General features: G+C 40.2%; 1 protein-coding gene across 1 annotated transcript in view; it reads right to left on the bottom strand.

Annotated features, from left to right (window-relative positions):
* The window catches only part of MALRD1 (MAM and LDL receptor class A domain containing 1), a 226126-nt gene that overhangs the window by 124557 nt on the left and 85990 nt on the right, over positions 1-15579 (bottom strand). Inside the window, exons 26-29 of the mRNA XM_082193611.1 lie at positions 13735-13982; positions 12555-12843; positions 2566-2811; positions 249-406 (exon numbers count right to left, since the gene is read on the bottom strand). Of these exons, the coding sequence (XP_082049737.1) occupies positions 249-406; positions 2566-2811; positions 12555-12843; positions 13735-13982 (941 nt within the window). The remainder of the gene's footprint in view (positions 1-248; positions 407-2565; positions 2812-12554; positions 12844-13734; positions 13983-15579) is intronic.

Genomic DNA, 15579 nt, shown 5'->3' with positions numbered 1-15579 from the left:
TGCTACCTCTTTTAAATAAGGGTTTCTAAAATCAGTTCCAGACTCAGAGCATGCACACTTTGTGGCAACATGCAGTTGCTTCAATTCACTCCTATCTTTTCCCCACCCCCTCTATTTTACCAACAAATGTTCATGTGTGTTGGCTTTGGTGACTAGTAGCCCCTCTGTTAAGAAGCTTTCGTGCCACTTTGACAAAGAGAGTGGAAGTATCAATTATTTGACAGACGATGGGGAAGTGAAACTATTACCTTAATGAGAACCTGGATGCGTCCTGTTGCTTTTAAAGACATGTAGTACCAGAAACTCAGCATGCAAGTGGTGCTAGACTCTGCCCATCTGGAGCTCTTGAGAAGTGCTTTTTCACCTCTTACTCCTAGTGACATCGCTTCAAGGTAGAGGAATTGTCCTGGAATCAGAAATGATGCAGGATGTGAAAACGGCAACAATAATAAAACAGCCGGGGGGGGGGGAGCGGGGAAAGAGAAATGGAAAAGTACTACTACAGAGCTTGTTGTACTAAGCAAAAGCTCTCTTAGCCACCTCTTATCACACAGAATATTTTTGGATGCATAATGGGAAACAGGGCAGCCACATGAAGAGGTCTGTGGAATGGTTAGAAAACAAGTTTGTTTACCTTTAAGTGCTGTTTTTTAAGTAGGCATCTATGCAGTCACATAGCAGATGCTGTATTGTGTTCCACCCATGCCCAAATGTAGGTGCCTCCAGCACTGAACAGCTTCCATTATAGCCTCTTTATTGCTGAAAACCTTTATATGAAACTCTTACACCTGGCACGTATTTGGTAGTAGACATTCCACTAGGGACAACTTGGCTGCAATCCCAATAATTTATTCTTTGCCCAGACTAGCTTGACTTGGTTTCCCTAACCTTCTGCGTTCACAGGACAGCTTAAGATCCAAGATAATTTACTTCTACAGAAGCTCAGGCTTCAGTAATACAGTTTTGGATACAGCTTGTAGGCTTTGCAGACACAGATATACAAGTGGAAAGTATTTCTATTGTTCCAGCAATTCCAAGGCATAACAGACAGACTCACTGACTAACTAACGAGCTGATATGCCTTAATCACTTATATAGACAGCACTGGGCTGTTGTCATAGCAACTGGTTTGGCTGATTCCGCATCTGATGGCTTTTCTCCTATATGGGGTGATTTGTGACCATGGAAGGAAATTAAACCCTTCCTCCATGCGTAGTTCCTCTAACATAATCACTCTTCTGATCCCCATTCCAACTGTAATCAAGCATACAAATGTATACTCTTCCCATGACCGCGTGGGTACCCCAACTTTCTTTGCTTTTCATTTGCTGAATTCTAGATTGTGACATCCTTGGAAAAGAGATCTGTCCCTCTGTTCTTTGTAAAGCTTTGTGCATGCTGATGGTGGCATACAATTCAACATATATTTTTGTATGGGCATAAAAGCTCATAATGGAGAAGATCCCTCATACCCCCACAATGTGAATCTCACTTTGACATTCATTGGTTGTTTTAAGTTTGCAACAATATTGTTGGGAAATGAATGCTGCCATGCCAACTCCAGGGGGAAGATCTAATCATCATTAAACACTGCAAAGAAAAGGTCACTTCTGACACTACAGGCATATTGTGTATTATCACAGCCATGGAAATAATGATGCTGAGGAACTGAGGGTTCAAACAAATAGCATGAAATATGACTTTCCAGTGTATGATGAAAAGAAAATCATTTGCAAAAATGTTTCAGGTGCCAGCTGAAACATTTATTACAAACAGAGTTCTTTTATGGAGCAAGAGGTACAATTATATTGATGTTTCTTTGCTTAGCCACAGGAAAGTACATAATATGAAAAAGGCATAGTAAATACTAGGTTAGGCAACCCTTTCAGCAATAAAGACTCTGGAGGTGATTTTTGCCCACATATGATCAAATCACTCTTCTAAACATGAAGGCTAGAAACTTAACATAAAAATGGAAAGCTGGAATTGTTAGAAGTAGATAAGCCACACAGAACAATGCTAGAAGCCGCTTGTCTCCTATGGACATTCCCAGCTCTTCTGTTTGCATCTCTTTCCTTTTGGATTGCATATACAGGCTATGATTTCAGCACCTGGGCCTTTGCTTCTGCTGCTAGCTCACCCCTTAATTTTTTATGGAGCAATTACCCAGCTTCAGCTGGCAACTTAGATTGCTCACAGGGGTGTTCTGACAAAGGCTTGAATGTTTAGTCTTGACCCTGTGGAATTATTCACTCAGTGAAATGTCTGATTGGTGACTGGCTCGGCTTGTTACCTGGTACCAATGTGATATGGCTTCTCTTTGCCACCTGAGAAACAAGTGTGCAACTTCCCTGCACTCTGAGAAAGCAACAATTAAAAAGAGGCTGCTTTGCAAAACGGTGTTATAACTGCATTATAGAACAGTTTTCAGCATTAGGGATTTAACCAATTTAGATATTCATAACAGGACTCTAATTAGATTTAGAACTTGCCCTGTGTTGCATGGGATGGGATGATAAGGTTTGTGAATGCAAATAAATTCCCTGTGCCGAAGTGGCAACGTACCTTTCCCATTTCCAAGTGTGTGGTCTTTTGGAGGCCTGAGGCTTTGAGGTGAGCTGGTTCCTATAACCCAGTCAAAGTTATCCGCTAGGGAATTCTGCCAACCACATAAACCATTTTCAAAAGTGCAGGAGGTCCCACATTCTCTCTCATCAGTATTATCTCCACAGTCATCCTCAAAATTGCAGCTTTGTTCTGGTCTATAACACTTGCCATTGAGACATTCCAAATAACCATGTGAGCAAGAGCCTGGAAAAAATATACACACAAACAGAAAGAGAAGAGAGAAGGATTTTGATGACAATGTATTCCATTGTTTCTAGCCAGACTTAATTGCTGGCATTTTCTTTTACTGCAGAGTGAGGCGCTGAACCACATCAGTGATTTACAAAGTGCACAACAGGAAGTTCTGGATTACTCAATGAAGTGATCAGTAAGCTTTTTTGAATTATGGCTTACTACCACCACTGATTCAAGTTTCCTCTACAACTCTCGCAGGGAGGGTTAAATAAATGTGCTCTATGGGTGTGCTCAGTTCACACATAAACCTGAGGTTCAAAATGCTGACTAACATCCAGAATGGACTGAATGGTTCGCTATATTCAGGAGTTCATTGACTGATATGTAGATGCTATTTAGCATGAAGTTTGAAAACCATTATCACATTTGAAATTTTTTGAATGCCATTATTAGCAAAAATGAATTAAGGTAAGAGGAGGGAGGCAGAACAATCATACTTTAACTCTTTCTGAAATCGTTTAGCTGGAAGATAGTCCTTTTGGAGTATCTGGAGCTCAGACTAAGCTACAAAAGAAGAAGAAGAAGAAGAAGAAGTATACCTTGCCAAAGAAGTCTCCATGAAAATGTAAGTGAATGGCATGTGCCGGGGGGGTGCGATTCAGGAATAACTTTACACCTTAATAGGCACACTGAGCAAAATGAAATTACATAAACTATTTATGCACGTGCTTGCACTCTCTGGTGGAGTTCTAAACCTACCGATCAAGAAGAAAAGCCTTTTAAAACCACATGCACTGAATTCAAGCAAACATGTGAGGACTGGGATGCTGCTGTTTTGTTTCATTTTTAAAGGGAAAATGAAAGAAACTAACTGTCACAGAGATATGCACACCAGGTAATAAGGAGAGCCAACCAAGGGGATGATAAGGAAAGTCACAACAATTTCTTTTAAAGATAGTACAAAATAATTTTAATAACTAGTTTTAAAAATTGCACTTCTATCCTACAATACACTGGCCCCAAACTAGACAGAACTAGGCAATTAAGAGAACAATCCTGTACCCACTTTTTTGAGAAAAAGCTCTGCTGAGTTCAGAAGGACTGACGTCTTGGTAGATATATACAGAATGTTGTTTTCAGTGTTTCCGCACTAATAAGAACTGAATGGGCATAATCCAAAGAAAGCTGAGTTCTTTTAAACCCTATTGATGCCATAGAACCATAGGGTTAAAAGGGACCCTGAGGGTCATCTAGTTCAAACCCCTGGAATGCAGGAATCTCAACATGTGGTTCCCCCATCCAGTTTGAAACCATACTGGACCCTGCTTAGCTTTGCAAATGTGCTGGCAGTTTTATTGCTGCACCACCAGGAGGCTGCAGTTGGAACAATTTCTATTGAAATACATGGGTTGTACAACATAATCCTATGAATGTTTACTTGGAGGTATTATCCCACTGTATCCAGTAGGACTCATTCCTGAGAAAGTGTGTTTAGGGTGCAGCCTTGCAGTGCAATTCTACAGCATTGCTTGCTTCAAAATATTCACAGTATTATCTGTTGGTAAAACAGAAGTCATAAAAGTGGTCTGGCTATTTAATGGACAGGAGAGACTCCTTGAAAGGGGTCAATATGTTTTTCCACAGCAATGATCACAGAAGCTGTTAGCAAGTGGACTTTTTGTTCTTACAGCACAGGCACATTGACCATAATAGACTCCAAGGAGATGTTAGTGTTTCTAAGATAAAATCCATGAACTGAGGAGGATTTACAACAAATAATGATAATGACTACACAGAAACTTTTAGAATCAATGTAGTAAAAAACACACACAAAACTTTTTGAAAACGAGAATGTTTTATATCATGGTGCTGGACAGAGTTTGCTTGGCCACATGGTATTCATGTCCTGCTCACATCCATAGTAGACTACTGCAATGGGCTATATTTGCGCATGCCTTGGAAGAATACTTGGAAGCAAAGTAAGAGCCAGACTTCAGACTTCAGCATATGGCACTGATGGAATCCCCATAACATATTCCTTACATCCCCAATGCAACCACGCAGATTTTATCTTCTTCTGTTGCTACTGCTACAGTAACAACAGCACTCCCCACCAGGCCTCCTACTGCCAGATCTTAGGAAGATAAAGAGACAGAGTCTTTTCTGACATGGTGACCTAGCTTTGGGACTCTGTATCCCCAATTATTCACCCAGTGCCTACTTCAAGCGCCATGTTAAAAAAGAGTTTGCATGCACTGCACCGTCTTCAAAAGGCACAGTGATTTTGTTGCTTTATGGTCACAAGTTTTACTGTTTGACTCCTTCTGCTGTTGTGTTTTTCAGTTTCTATTGTTTATTGGTTGTAATGTTTTAATTGCAGCTTTAATATTATTGCAAGTCATCATGCTGCCCAGCAGTAATTGATGTAAGATATTAAGCATCACAGTGATTTCTTAAATTACAGTAATGCTAATCAGTGTTTGCACACTGCTCAATTTTTGAAACAGAACAGGAATAAAGGAAGAAGTATACTTCATGTGCACACTTCTACATATGGGGATCACAAACTTCCTACCAATGTGGGGAATTTGTAATGGTAAATTCGTATATTCTTTTTATAGTAGTGGAGGCAGACCAAACTGCTAGATTTTGTATCTCCAAAAATTGGTCATCAACCACTATATAGGCAACTCCCCACTTCTGCGGGGGTTACGTTCCAGGGCCATGACACCTAAGTGAAATGCGCGTAAGTGGGGATACCCTTACATAAGTGGGGAGTCCTCGTGGGCCATGAGGAGACCCTCCCCAAAGTCTGAAGAGGCTCTAGGAAGCATCTCCTTGCAAGCCAGAGGGGCAGCAGAACTTTGTTGAGGCTGCTCATCCTCCCTGTCTAACAGCTGACATGTAGGGAAGTGCAGCAGCAGTTGCTACCCTGCACATCAGCTGAGCAGCCTCACCAAAGTCCCTCTGTCCCTCTGGCTCTGGGTTCCACATCCGTGTACCCTGCTCCCAACCTCCATGCATTTAAGGTTCCTGTTTGCAGAGAGACTAGCCAGATACACCTAGGTCCAATACATGTGGTTCAGAACCCTGAAAAATAAGATCATGCATACAATAGCCTGTACCGAAAACAGGACCCTTGAAAAGATGGAGGTGGGGGGGGGCTTGTTCTGTTCTCACTGCTCTTTTGTTTGTGTCCAGATTAATGACTGAAGAGGGCTACAGCCATCTCAAGCAATGCAGGAAAAGTCTTCTCTCTCCTGAAAATGATAGCAGTAGCCAACACTTTTGTGAATGAACACACAGACATAAGACAAAATGAAGAGAGTGGCAAACAAAGACCAAAGCCATAAATTTTAAAATATATATTTCAGGTCATTTTTATACTATGTTCTTCTTTCTTTACAAGATGAATCACTTTACTTCCCATTCAACAAATGAAAGATAGGTCATGAGCTGTCTATGGCAAAAGGTGATTGCTTGTGCGGTAATAATAGCTACTGCAGTCACGTGTAATCATTCCCTGTGAGTGGCGGAGCTTCATGCTCCAGCACTGGGGTGGGGAGAGAGCAGGTGGGGGCATGGCTGGCATGCGTCTTGGACGCCCAGTACAGGCGGGGGGCACCCAGTACAGGCGGGGGGCAGATGCGATTGCACCTCACCGGGATCACGCTGCCGGGGGCAGTGCACTCCCCCACCCCCCTCTTCCTCTGCCAGTGCCCTGTGAAACTGGCTATTAGTAACAGCTAATAATAGTTTCATTGTTGAAAGGTAGCAGAAGTCATCAATAGCCATTCCCAGCTGTAAAAAATGTTTCTAAGACACATGATGGCCCACATGATACAAGAATCGTTGGAGCAGAATAGACCATGCCAGCCACACAGGCAGAACCAACCTTCTCTTGCCTTTTGGAGGTAGGAAGAAAGTTCTATTACCAGACTATTCCTTCAGTAATTTTACTTTACCTACCAAACCACTCAAGCTACAAGAGTAAACCTTGGGATTAATCCAGATTTAAGAATTACTAAATGGCCTCTTCACCTTGATGGCAGAAAGTGAAGAGGAATTAAAGAACCTTTTAATGAGGGTGAAAGAGGAGAGCGCAAAATATGGTCTGAAGCTCAACATCAAAAAAACGAAGATCATGGCCACTGGGCCCATCACCTCCTGGCAAATAGATGGGGAAGAAATGGAGGCAGTGAGAGATTTTACTTTCTTGGGCTCCATGATCACTGCAGATGGTGACAGCAGTTACGAAATTAAAAGACGCCTGCTCCTTGGGAGAAAGGCGATGGCAAACCTAGACAACATCTTAAAAAGCAGAGACATCACCTTGCCAACAAAGGTCCGTATAGTAAAAGCCATGGTTTTCCCAGTAGTGATGTATGGAAGTGAGAGCTGGACCATAAAGAAGGCTGATCGCCGAAGAATTGATGCTTTTGAATTATGGTGCTGGAGGAGACTCTTGAGAGTCCCATGGACTGCAAGAAGATCAAACCTCTCCATTCTGAAGGAAATCAGCCCTGAGTGCTCACTGGAAGGACAGATTGTGAAGCTGAGGCTCCAATACTTTGGCCACCTCATGAGAAGAGAGGACTCCCTGGAAAAGACCCTGATGTTGGGAAAGATGGAGGGCACAAGGAGAAGGGGACGACAGAGAATGAGATGGTTGGATGGTGTTCTTGAAGCTACTAGCATGAGTTTGATCAAACTGCGGGAGGCAGTGGAGGACAGAAGTGCCTGGCGTGCTCTGGTCCATGGGGTCACGAAGAGTCGGACACGACTAAACGACTAAACAACAACAACAACAAAATGGGTGTAATCTGTTTTCACCATCTGAGATAAAATTTTAATCAGTGGTTTGGAAAACAAAAATTTGGGGTTGTATTCTGCTGTACTTGAATTGGTGGGTTGAAACCAAACACCGGGTTATGGACTAGTCTAAAATGACTCATGAAAAGGAGCAGCATTGTAAAATCAGTTTCACTTAGTAGGAAAGCAGGGTTCTTTGAAACTATTCAACACTGGGACAGAAGATTCATTGAAAATGGCATGAGCACAAACAGAGTCTGTCCCTGCATTGCATCATATGGTTGTAAACACGACTATCAGAATTTCAAATAAGGCATTTTGCTAATGGTGTCCACAGCAGGACTTGCAGATCATTTCTGTCTTGTGGAATGCAATTTACTGCTAACATTTGCACAGCAACATTTCGACTTCTATAGCTGGCAGTCTTTTTCCCCCTTTGACAAAACATGTATATTATAGTTAGTATGTATTGAGAGGCTTCAAGATAACTATACCAAGGCAAATGGGATGAATAGCATTATAAACCCCCAGTTTACACTGATATTTGTGAAGTGGAAACAATCACAAGGTCACTGATAGAGGTTATCAGGAGAAGTGGAAGTATAAAGTACAAATATTTAAGCTTGCATAGAAGAGTCATGTTTTTCAGAAGGTGAAAGGTCTTCTCATGTAAACTCTGACAGATCTGGATATTGTAAGTTATTGTTAAAGAGATTGGGGGCAGGTGGACAAAAATGCTTTTGAAGAGTTTTCTACTCTCGCATTAAATTCTTTTCATCCCACAATCTTTATTCCTAGAAGTGAACTGGGTCATATATTCTGTCTTGCAGCTCCGTTGTGAACAGACACAGCATGCTAAAGTATGTTCTCTTAGCAATACATGCCTGTTTGTTCAGAGAATATGCCTAAAAAGTTCTGCTTCCCCTCATTATTTCTCACCAAGAATCTGACCCAGCATCCATGAGTTTTGTTGCAGTTGTCAATAAGCTAGCATTCGTTGAGCATCCAGCCTGGGTCTAATTCTATTATTCTGATTCATCTTCCCTCTCCCTATATTACAAAATAAACACATAGATAAAATAAAATCACTTGATCCAATGTCCATGTCTGTTTTATAACAGTGTAAACAAAATAGTTGTGTGACTATCCAAGCACGGTTTTTATCTGCTGTTATTACTGTTGGTTTGCTTTGGTGTATTGTATTTTAACTTTTGCCAGTAGGGCCAATTTGCTAGTTGGCCAGTTGGCATGGAGATGGCAGAGGGCTGCAGTTGGGAAGAGGTGGCATAATAGGGTATTTGAAAACACACCACATCCTTCGGAAGGTATGGCTGCCAATTCTGCTAGAGGAGAATCCCTAAGACACAGAGAAAGCAGCAAACTAAGCCAACCTGTGTGAAAAAGGTGATAAAGATTTGCGTCGAACAATCTTCCAAGAGAGAATCCATGGACATGAGAGAACAGAGATGGAGTTGCTACTGAAGGCAGAAGGTAACAGGAAGCTTGGAGGTTGTTGTGTCAGCTGACCAACGTATTTCAGGAAGCTTGGGAGCAGGGATGGGACCACTGCTGGGATCTGATGATGTTAGCCTGGCTGTTATTATTTTTATGGTATGTTTTTTTAATAACAAAAATACTGTTCTGTCAGTTGTAGATTTTTCAAATGTCTAGTTTACATGTGACTTGAGGGATGTGATTTTGATGGTGCTGTTTGGTGCTGTTTTGCTAATACTTTTCTGACTGTGAGCCAGTTTGGGAGGACATTTAGTTCTGAAAAACAGCATCTAAGCTGAAAATAGATCGATGATAGATAGCTAGATAGATAGCTAGCTAGCTAGATAGATAGATAGATAGATAGATATAGAGATAGATATAGATTTCCCTCAGTAGGACTGCACCCTGCCTTACTTGATCTCTGCCTGAACTAACCCTCCTCTGACTAGAAATCAGTCTAGATGAGACCATTGCCTGGGACAGAACACTTAACAATTTTTTTAAAAAAGACAATAGTGTAAAATTAACAAGAAGTCCATAATATTTTTTTAAAAAATACAAAAAAACTATGGTGAGAAATAAATTTAATGAGAAGGACCAGACATGCACAACAGGATATAGAACCAGACGCTGAAGAACGCAAAGAGCTCCAGAGACATTCAAAATAATATTTTCTTTGCCAAGTGCCTAAAACGACCATGGAAGATGCAAGAGGAACCTTTTTGGGGAGGAGGTTTTATAAGTTGGGTGCCACTACTGAGATGGCCCTAGCTCAAGCCTCTATGTACTGTAACTATGACGGCACAAGCATTTGGAGCAGAGCCTCTGAGGAGGGTCTTAGTGTGTTCGGGAGGTTCAGGATAGGATAGGTTTATATAATTGTTTTCTCACGATCTTTTCTTCTCCCTCTACTGCTTACACGGCTTCCTTCCTTGCTGTAAACACCTTGCAGGACATATTTGCTTATACTGTAGTTCTCTATACCTCTTTTTCAGTTCATAAGATACCATGTACACTGATGGTGTCTTAATAGTAGAATCATAGAACTACAGAGTTGGAAGGGACCACGAGGGTCATCTAGTCCAACCCCCTGCAATGCTGGAATGTTCCACCCAATGTGAAGCTTGAACCCACAGCCATGAGTCTCGTGCTGTGCTGACTGAGCTGTCTATGTTCTAGTAGTACTAATAGGAGTAGTAGTTAAGTATTCAAAGTCATAAGTATCCTCTACATAGATTTTGGGGAGTTAATCGTGTTCAAAAATAATGGAGGGTAGCACCAGTTACCAAAACCAACAAACAATTATGCTATTTGTGTTTACATTACATATAATACATTAAATATTTAATTATATACAATACTCTAAAATTAATTATGCTTGGCTTTTTTGAGCATAATGTAATAGTTGTAACTCTTAATCAGAAGAAAGATCCTGTAGGAGACGTGAGATGAAAATTGTCTTAAACGAAAAGGTGCGCTATACTTGAAATGTCCGAGGCATGATTAAGTTTTTGAAGTGCTTCAGTAAACAGATGGAGGGTGTTTCAGCTTGGGGGTCATCTCAATTTATTGAACTTAATTATTCACAACCTTGTCATTATACTGTTCAAATAAAGAACTCAGTCAATGCTGAATGGCTGGCAAACTTTATTTCTGGGAGCTAGAAAAAAATAATGAGCGCTATTTTTTTTTAAGCTGAGTTTTGTTGTCAGTGCAGTTTCCTATACTCTAACATGCTGTGCTCAGCATAATAAAGATCAAAGAGATATGAGTCTTTAGTGCAGCTAATCCCATTGTCTCTGGATCTCCACAATTCCAGCAAAAAGTTCCATTAAAAGCACTGACCTTGAAACTTTTGAGTACCAAATCGTGGCAGGTGAACAAGAACGGGACAAAAGAAGTGATTAATGAGCTTCCTGCACAATTGTGTTAATCTGAAAGTGTTTAGAGAATATATATATATTCATACACACACTCACATATGACTAAAACCTTGGATATTCTATAAAAGGAAATGAGTCCCACATGAATGTTTGTAAGGCTTTAACATCCCTCGCATGATGATAAGAAATGAAAAGCTTTCACTGTCCGAAAGAATTGATTTAGAATTTCCAACCATCCCAAGAGTCTCCCAACTGCCAGGTGAACGTGGCCAAGAAGCTTTTGTTTTATTTTTAAAATAAAGCACAGAACTTTGGTTCAGAGTCTCCAAAGCAGCAAGGGCGCATTAAAAAAAATATGTCTACAACAAGAATAATAAATTTTCTTAATTCCCAGTGTAGTTTAACACCATATCGGTATCATATGCTAAACAAAAGGCCAATGGAGATGGAACATAATACACCTCGCTGTCAAGCACACCCATATCTCCAGGCTTCAGTAATTCCCTGTAATAATAAATGCCTTGTCAAAGGGGGCAGTAAATTGCAAGAAATATGTCTGACAATCACCATCAATTTTATTGCTTTCAAGCTCCAATTCTAAAGCACACTCACTTAAATATTAGGTTGTGCTGGAAGGGAAATAATGTTTCTCTTCAGGATCAGGCAACGTTCCGGATAAGTATGGGGATGTGGTCTAGGGTTCAATGGGAAAGGGAATCAGGTAGGAGACCTAATCCAAGTGGCGCTCAACAACGCCCCGGGTGTCCTGGTTTTTATTTTTTTGAAATATGGCAACCCTAACAGTAGCAAAGAGGGGATGGGAAAGTCTCCTTGTGCAAACCTCTTTCTGCTCACAGTTCTCAGAAACTATGGCGGTATCTTTAGCTACTTTGATATGCATTTTAAACCATAAATGCAACATCGTTATAAATAGACTTTTGCACTTAAAATTGTAAACAAGACTTTTAGAACATGCCCCCAAGAGCAACCTTATGCATTGATATGGGTATATATAACTAAGATTGTTCTGTTTCCTGAAGCACAGACTTATCAGTACTAAAGTAAAGAGTTCTGTCAAGAGAAGTCAATAAAATAAAGGCTTTGACTTCAACTATGGGCTGCAACAACCCAGAACAAATTGGAGTAACTGGATACAATTCTCTCCTGCACAAAACCACAACAAGCTCCTTATTTTAAGTGATCTCTTATTTTAGAGGATCTCATTTTAAAAGGTGTCCTGCATCTCAGCTCCATTTGCACATGGCAGATTTTGAATTACTTTGTCAATTACTAGGGCAAGGTCCTCATTTAACACATTTCAGAAAAGTCTGAAGTAATCCAACGATCTTCAGAGATCCATTGCTACACAGGGGAAATGTTTGTGCAACCTGCAAGCATTTATATGTGATGGGGAAGTTCAAAAAGATTCTCCCTCTTTAAAGTGACTCAATATATTTATGTTTTTTCAATGACCACATCCCATCAATGTGCTGATTTCTATATTGCCGAAATATAAAAGTGAAGTGGGGAGAGAGATCTTTCTTGACATTCTCAAGTAATTACCTGTTGGGGGTGATGCTGTAGGTTCATCGGGCAAGAACCCTGATGATGGCAAGCATTCCCTTGTAAACACGATGTCATCAAGGGCTATATATCTGTAACCTTTTCCAACACGCCCTTCAAAGGTGATCTGGAAGTCCTCATAGGCTTCTAATAGCAGCACTTTTCTTTTCCAGAAATTCCCCTGATCTCCAGAGAGGCTGAATAATACTTGGGGGGGATTTGATGCTGTCACCTGGTAGACAGTTAGTGATCCAGTGTTAGCTCCATACATGTGGTAGTAGAATATTACCTGAAATGAAGAGAAGGAGTAAATATGGAGCAGTGACTTTAAATAATACTCCCTTCATAGTGAAAACATGTTTTATGGTTCCATGAGAAAAGAATCCAACAGACTATCTGTCAGTGTGCAGTGGATTTGCAATATTTATCCATTTAAATATCTATAGTCCATTAATGATTTTACAGTAAAGACCAGCTTTTAAGGGGAAAGTGGTGGGGCAGGGGAGCAGGAAGCAGTTGCACTTCTTAATAGAGATACTGAATTCTTGGAGACTGGTTCAGTATAACCCATGAAGTCTCATTTTAGATCCAGTGTAATAAAATACAGTCTTCCTTTCGTTGTTTTGAGTTAACTTTGTTGTTTTTGATTGTTTCTTTTTGCTTTAATATGCTTCTAAACTGCCTTGCGAGTTCCATAGTAGGGCACCTTAGAAATCTAATAAATAAATAACTTCCTTTGAAAAATAAATGTTTATTTCCCACTACCAAATGTTTGGGGGTGGAATCCAACTGACATTTTAACTGCAATAATCTTTTTTATTCAAATATTTGTTTATCCTTGCTTAATTTCAATAGTTTATCAGAGGCACACAAATTATTCTGTACATTTTTTATCATAAGACATTTTCTACACCCAGCAGCCAAGATCCAAACACTAATGTCACTTAAGCAATGTATTTCATTCAGAACAAATGAAGTTTTCAACAGAACCTATTTCCCTTTTTGGAGGTTCTACACTGAAAGCAACATAATACTGCTTTACAATAGCATTTGGTTAATTAAAGGAACAAGGTGATACCTATAAAACAAAATATTTTCTCTAAGGGACGCTTAAGTGATGTTTTATTCTTGCAATTAGTAATTAACTTCTATTGTTCCTGCTAGACATGCCTTCACATACCTTGCAATTTTTGCTCTTTCTGCTTACAGTCACACTAGTAATTCTGGCTTCTTGCCCTGGCAACTGAGGGAAGGAGTTTTTTATAAAGATGTAATGACCAGATGGTTCTTGCAAGGTATGATCAGCTACTGGCCCAGTGCCTGCTCTTGGGATTCCTCCAATTCTGAGATTCCAGTCAAAGTCGTCATTCTGATCTTGTTCCCAATCACAGAGATCAAACTCAAAATCACAGCGCCCAATGGACATACCTAACAAAACAAAAAGCCCAACAAAATTCAGTGTCTAAAATTGAAAAAGAATGCAAAATGCTGAAATTAGCACCATAATAACAAACATATTCTGCCTTTATCCTCAAAATGGAGGGAGTCTCATTTAACTAATGAAAGGCTTTTTAACAGGTGGCTGATGCACCATTATGCAAAGGCTGATGGTGATAATGACATTATTTTAAAAGGAATTTAGATTAGCAAACAGCCTTTTCTTTAATTCAGGCTTATTTTACCCAATAGGTATCTAATTGCAATTTACAAATGAATGTTTATAAGAGGCAAATGGGTAAACCAAAAATATCCGGTACCTTAGATATTTATTTCATAATATTTTGAGAAAAACAGAAAGCTTTAAATTTTTAATTGTTAAACCTATTGTTTTAAGTTTCTAAATTTTAAGATTCAAAGATCGCAACAAACCAATTCTTCTAGACAAGCAAAAGAGAACAAACTTTTTATATATTTTAGTAACATACAGAATTATACTAGCTACAGGAATTAGACCATCAGAGAACAAGGTCACCTATTAAAAGAAACAGCAGGATGCAGCTTATTTTATATTGAAATTACCTGTGAAATTAGTTATATTTGGACTTAACGTTACTTCAGTATAAAGAGATAATTAAAAAAGAGCAAAAAACGACTAGATATGTTCTTTCATATTCAAAGAGAAGGTACAGTTTGAAAGTCCAGGCACAATGATGCTGCAGGCGGTGGGGAGTTGAAATAAGCACAGAACAACCATTTGGGATTAAACAGGCCACAAGTTTATTTATTAGAGATGTCATCAGGGTTTGGTGTAGGCACTGGGTGTGTATCCTGTATCAACCAGCCTGTCTGCTGTCATGGACTGGCTGGATGCAGAGCCAACCCCCAGGGGTAGAAGGCTCAGAAGCAGGGAATTTGTGGTGGGATGGTGATGCATGTTCAGAGAGAGAAGAGGGGGCAGACTGGAAGGAGGAAGTGTCAGAAGCTGCAGAAGTAACAGGTCTTAGTGAGCAGGAAGAGGCTGTGGCAGAGGGCAGTCTAGACTCAGAGGCAGGAGAGGAAGGGTGGCAGGAGAGAGATATGAGGCAGGCTGCTGAAGAATCCAGAGTGTCTCCCCCTCCTGCTGTGACCAGATTCCTTCTGCCCTGGTCTCCCAGAACACAGAGAGAAATGAAGGGCAGTGGAGGAGGAAGTGATGTCATCCCATGCTAAAGCCAGAAAACAACCAGGCACCACTGCAGCTGCACTGGACTGCCCTCTCTGGTTGACGGTAAGTGGTACTTCCATCTTACAACCAGGGAAATCTAAACTTATGCTGAAGTATTCTTTTAGCTAGCTAAATTAATTAATGAGAAAGGGCTTTGGAGAATTGCAGAAGGCAAATTAAAGTTTCACAATGTATGTTTCCCCCAATATTTTTGTGTAAAAGAAAGTTGTATGGTCTTTTTAAAAAGAGGCACTAGAGCTACTTTAAAATGGATACCCCTCCCCCAAACAGTATTGAGGTTTCATTGGGAAACAAGGATGGATTGCCTCACACATACATGCTTGTCACTTGATAACTGCTGCATCAAGTGAGAACCTCTAT

The sequence above is a fragment of the Podarcis vaucheri genome (assembly GCF_965113315.1).
Source record: "Podarcis vaucheri genome assembly, chromosome: 12".
NCBI classification, from domain to species: Eukaryota; Metazoa; Chordata; class Lepidosauria; order Squamata; family Lacertidae; genus Podarcis; species Podarcis vaucheri.
Note: the sequence above shows the minus strand (reverse complement) of the source record. Positions and strands in the feature narration are given on the sequence as shown.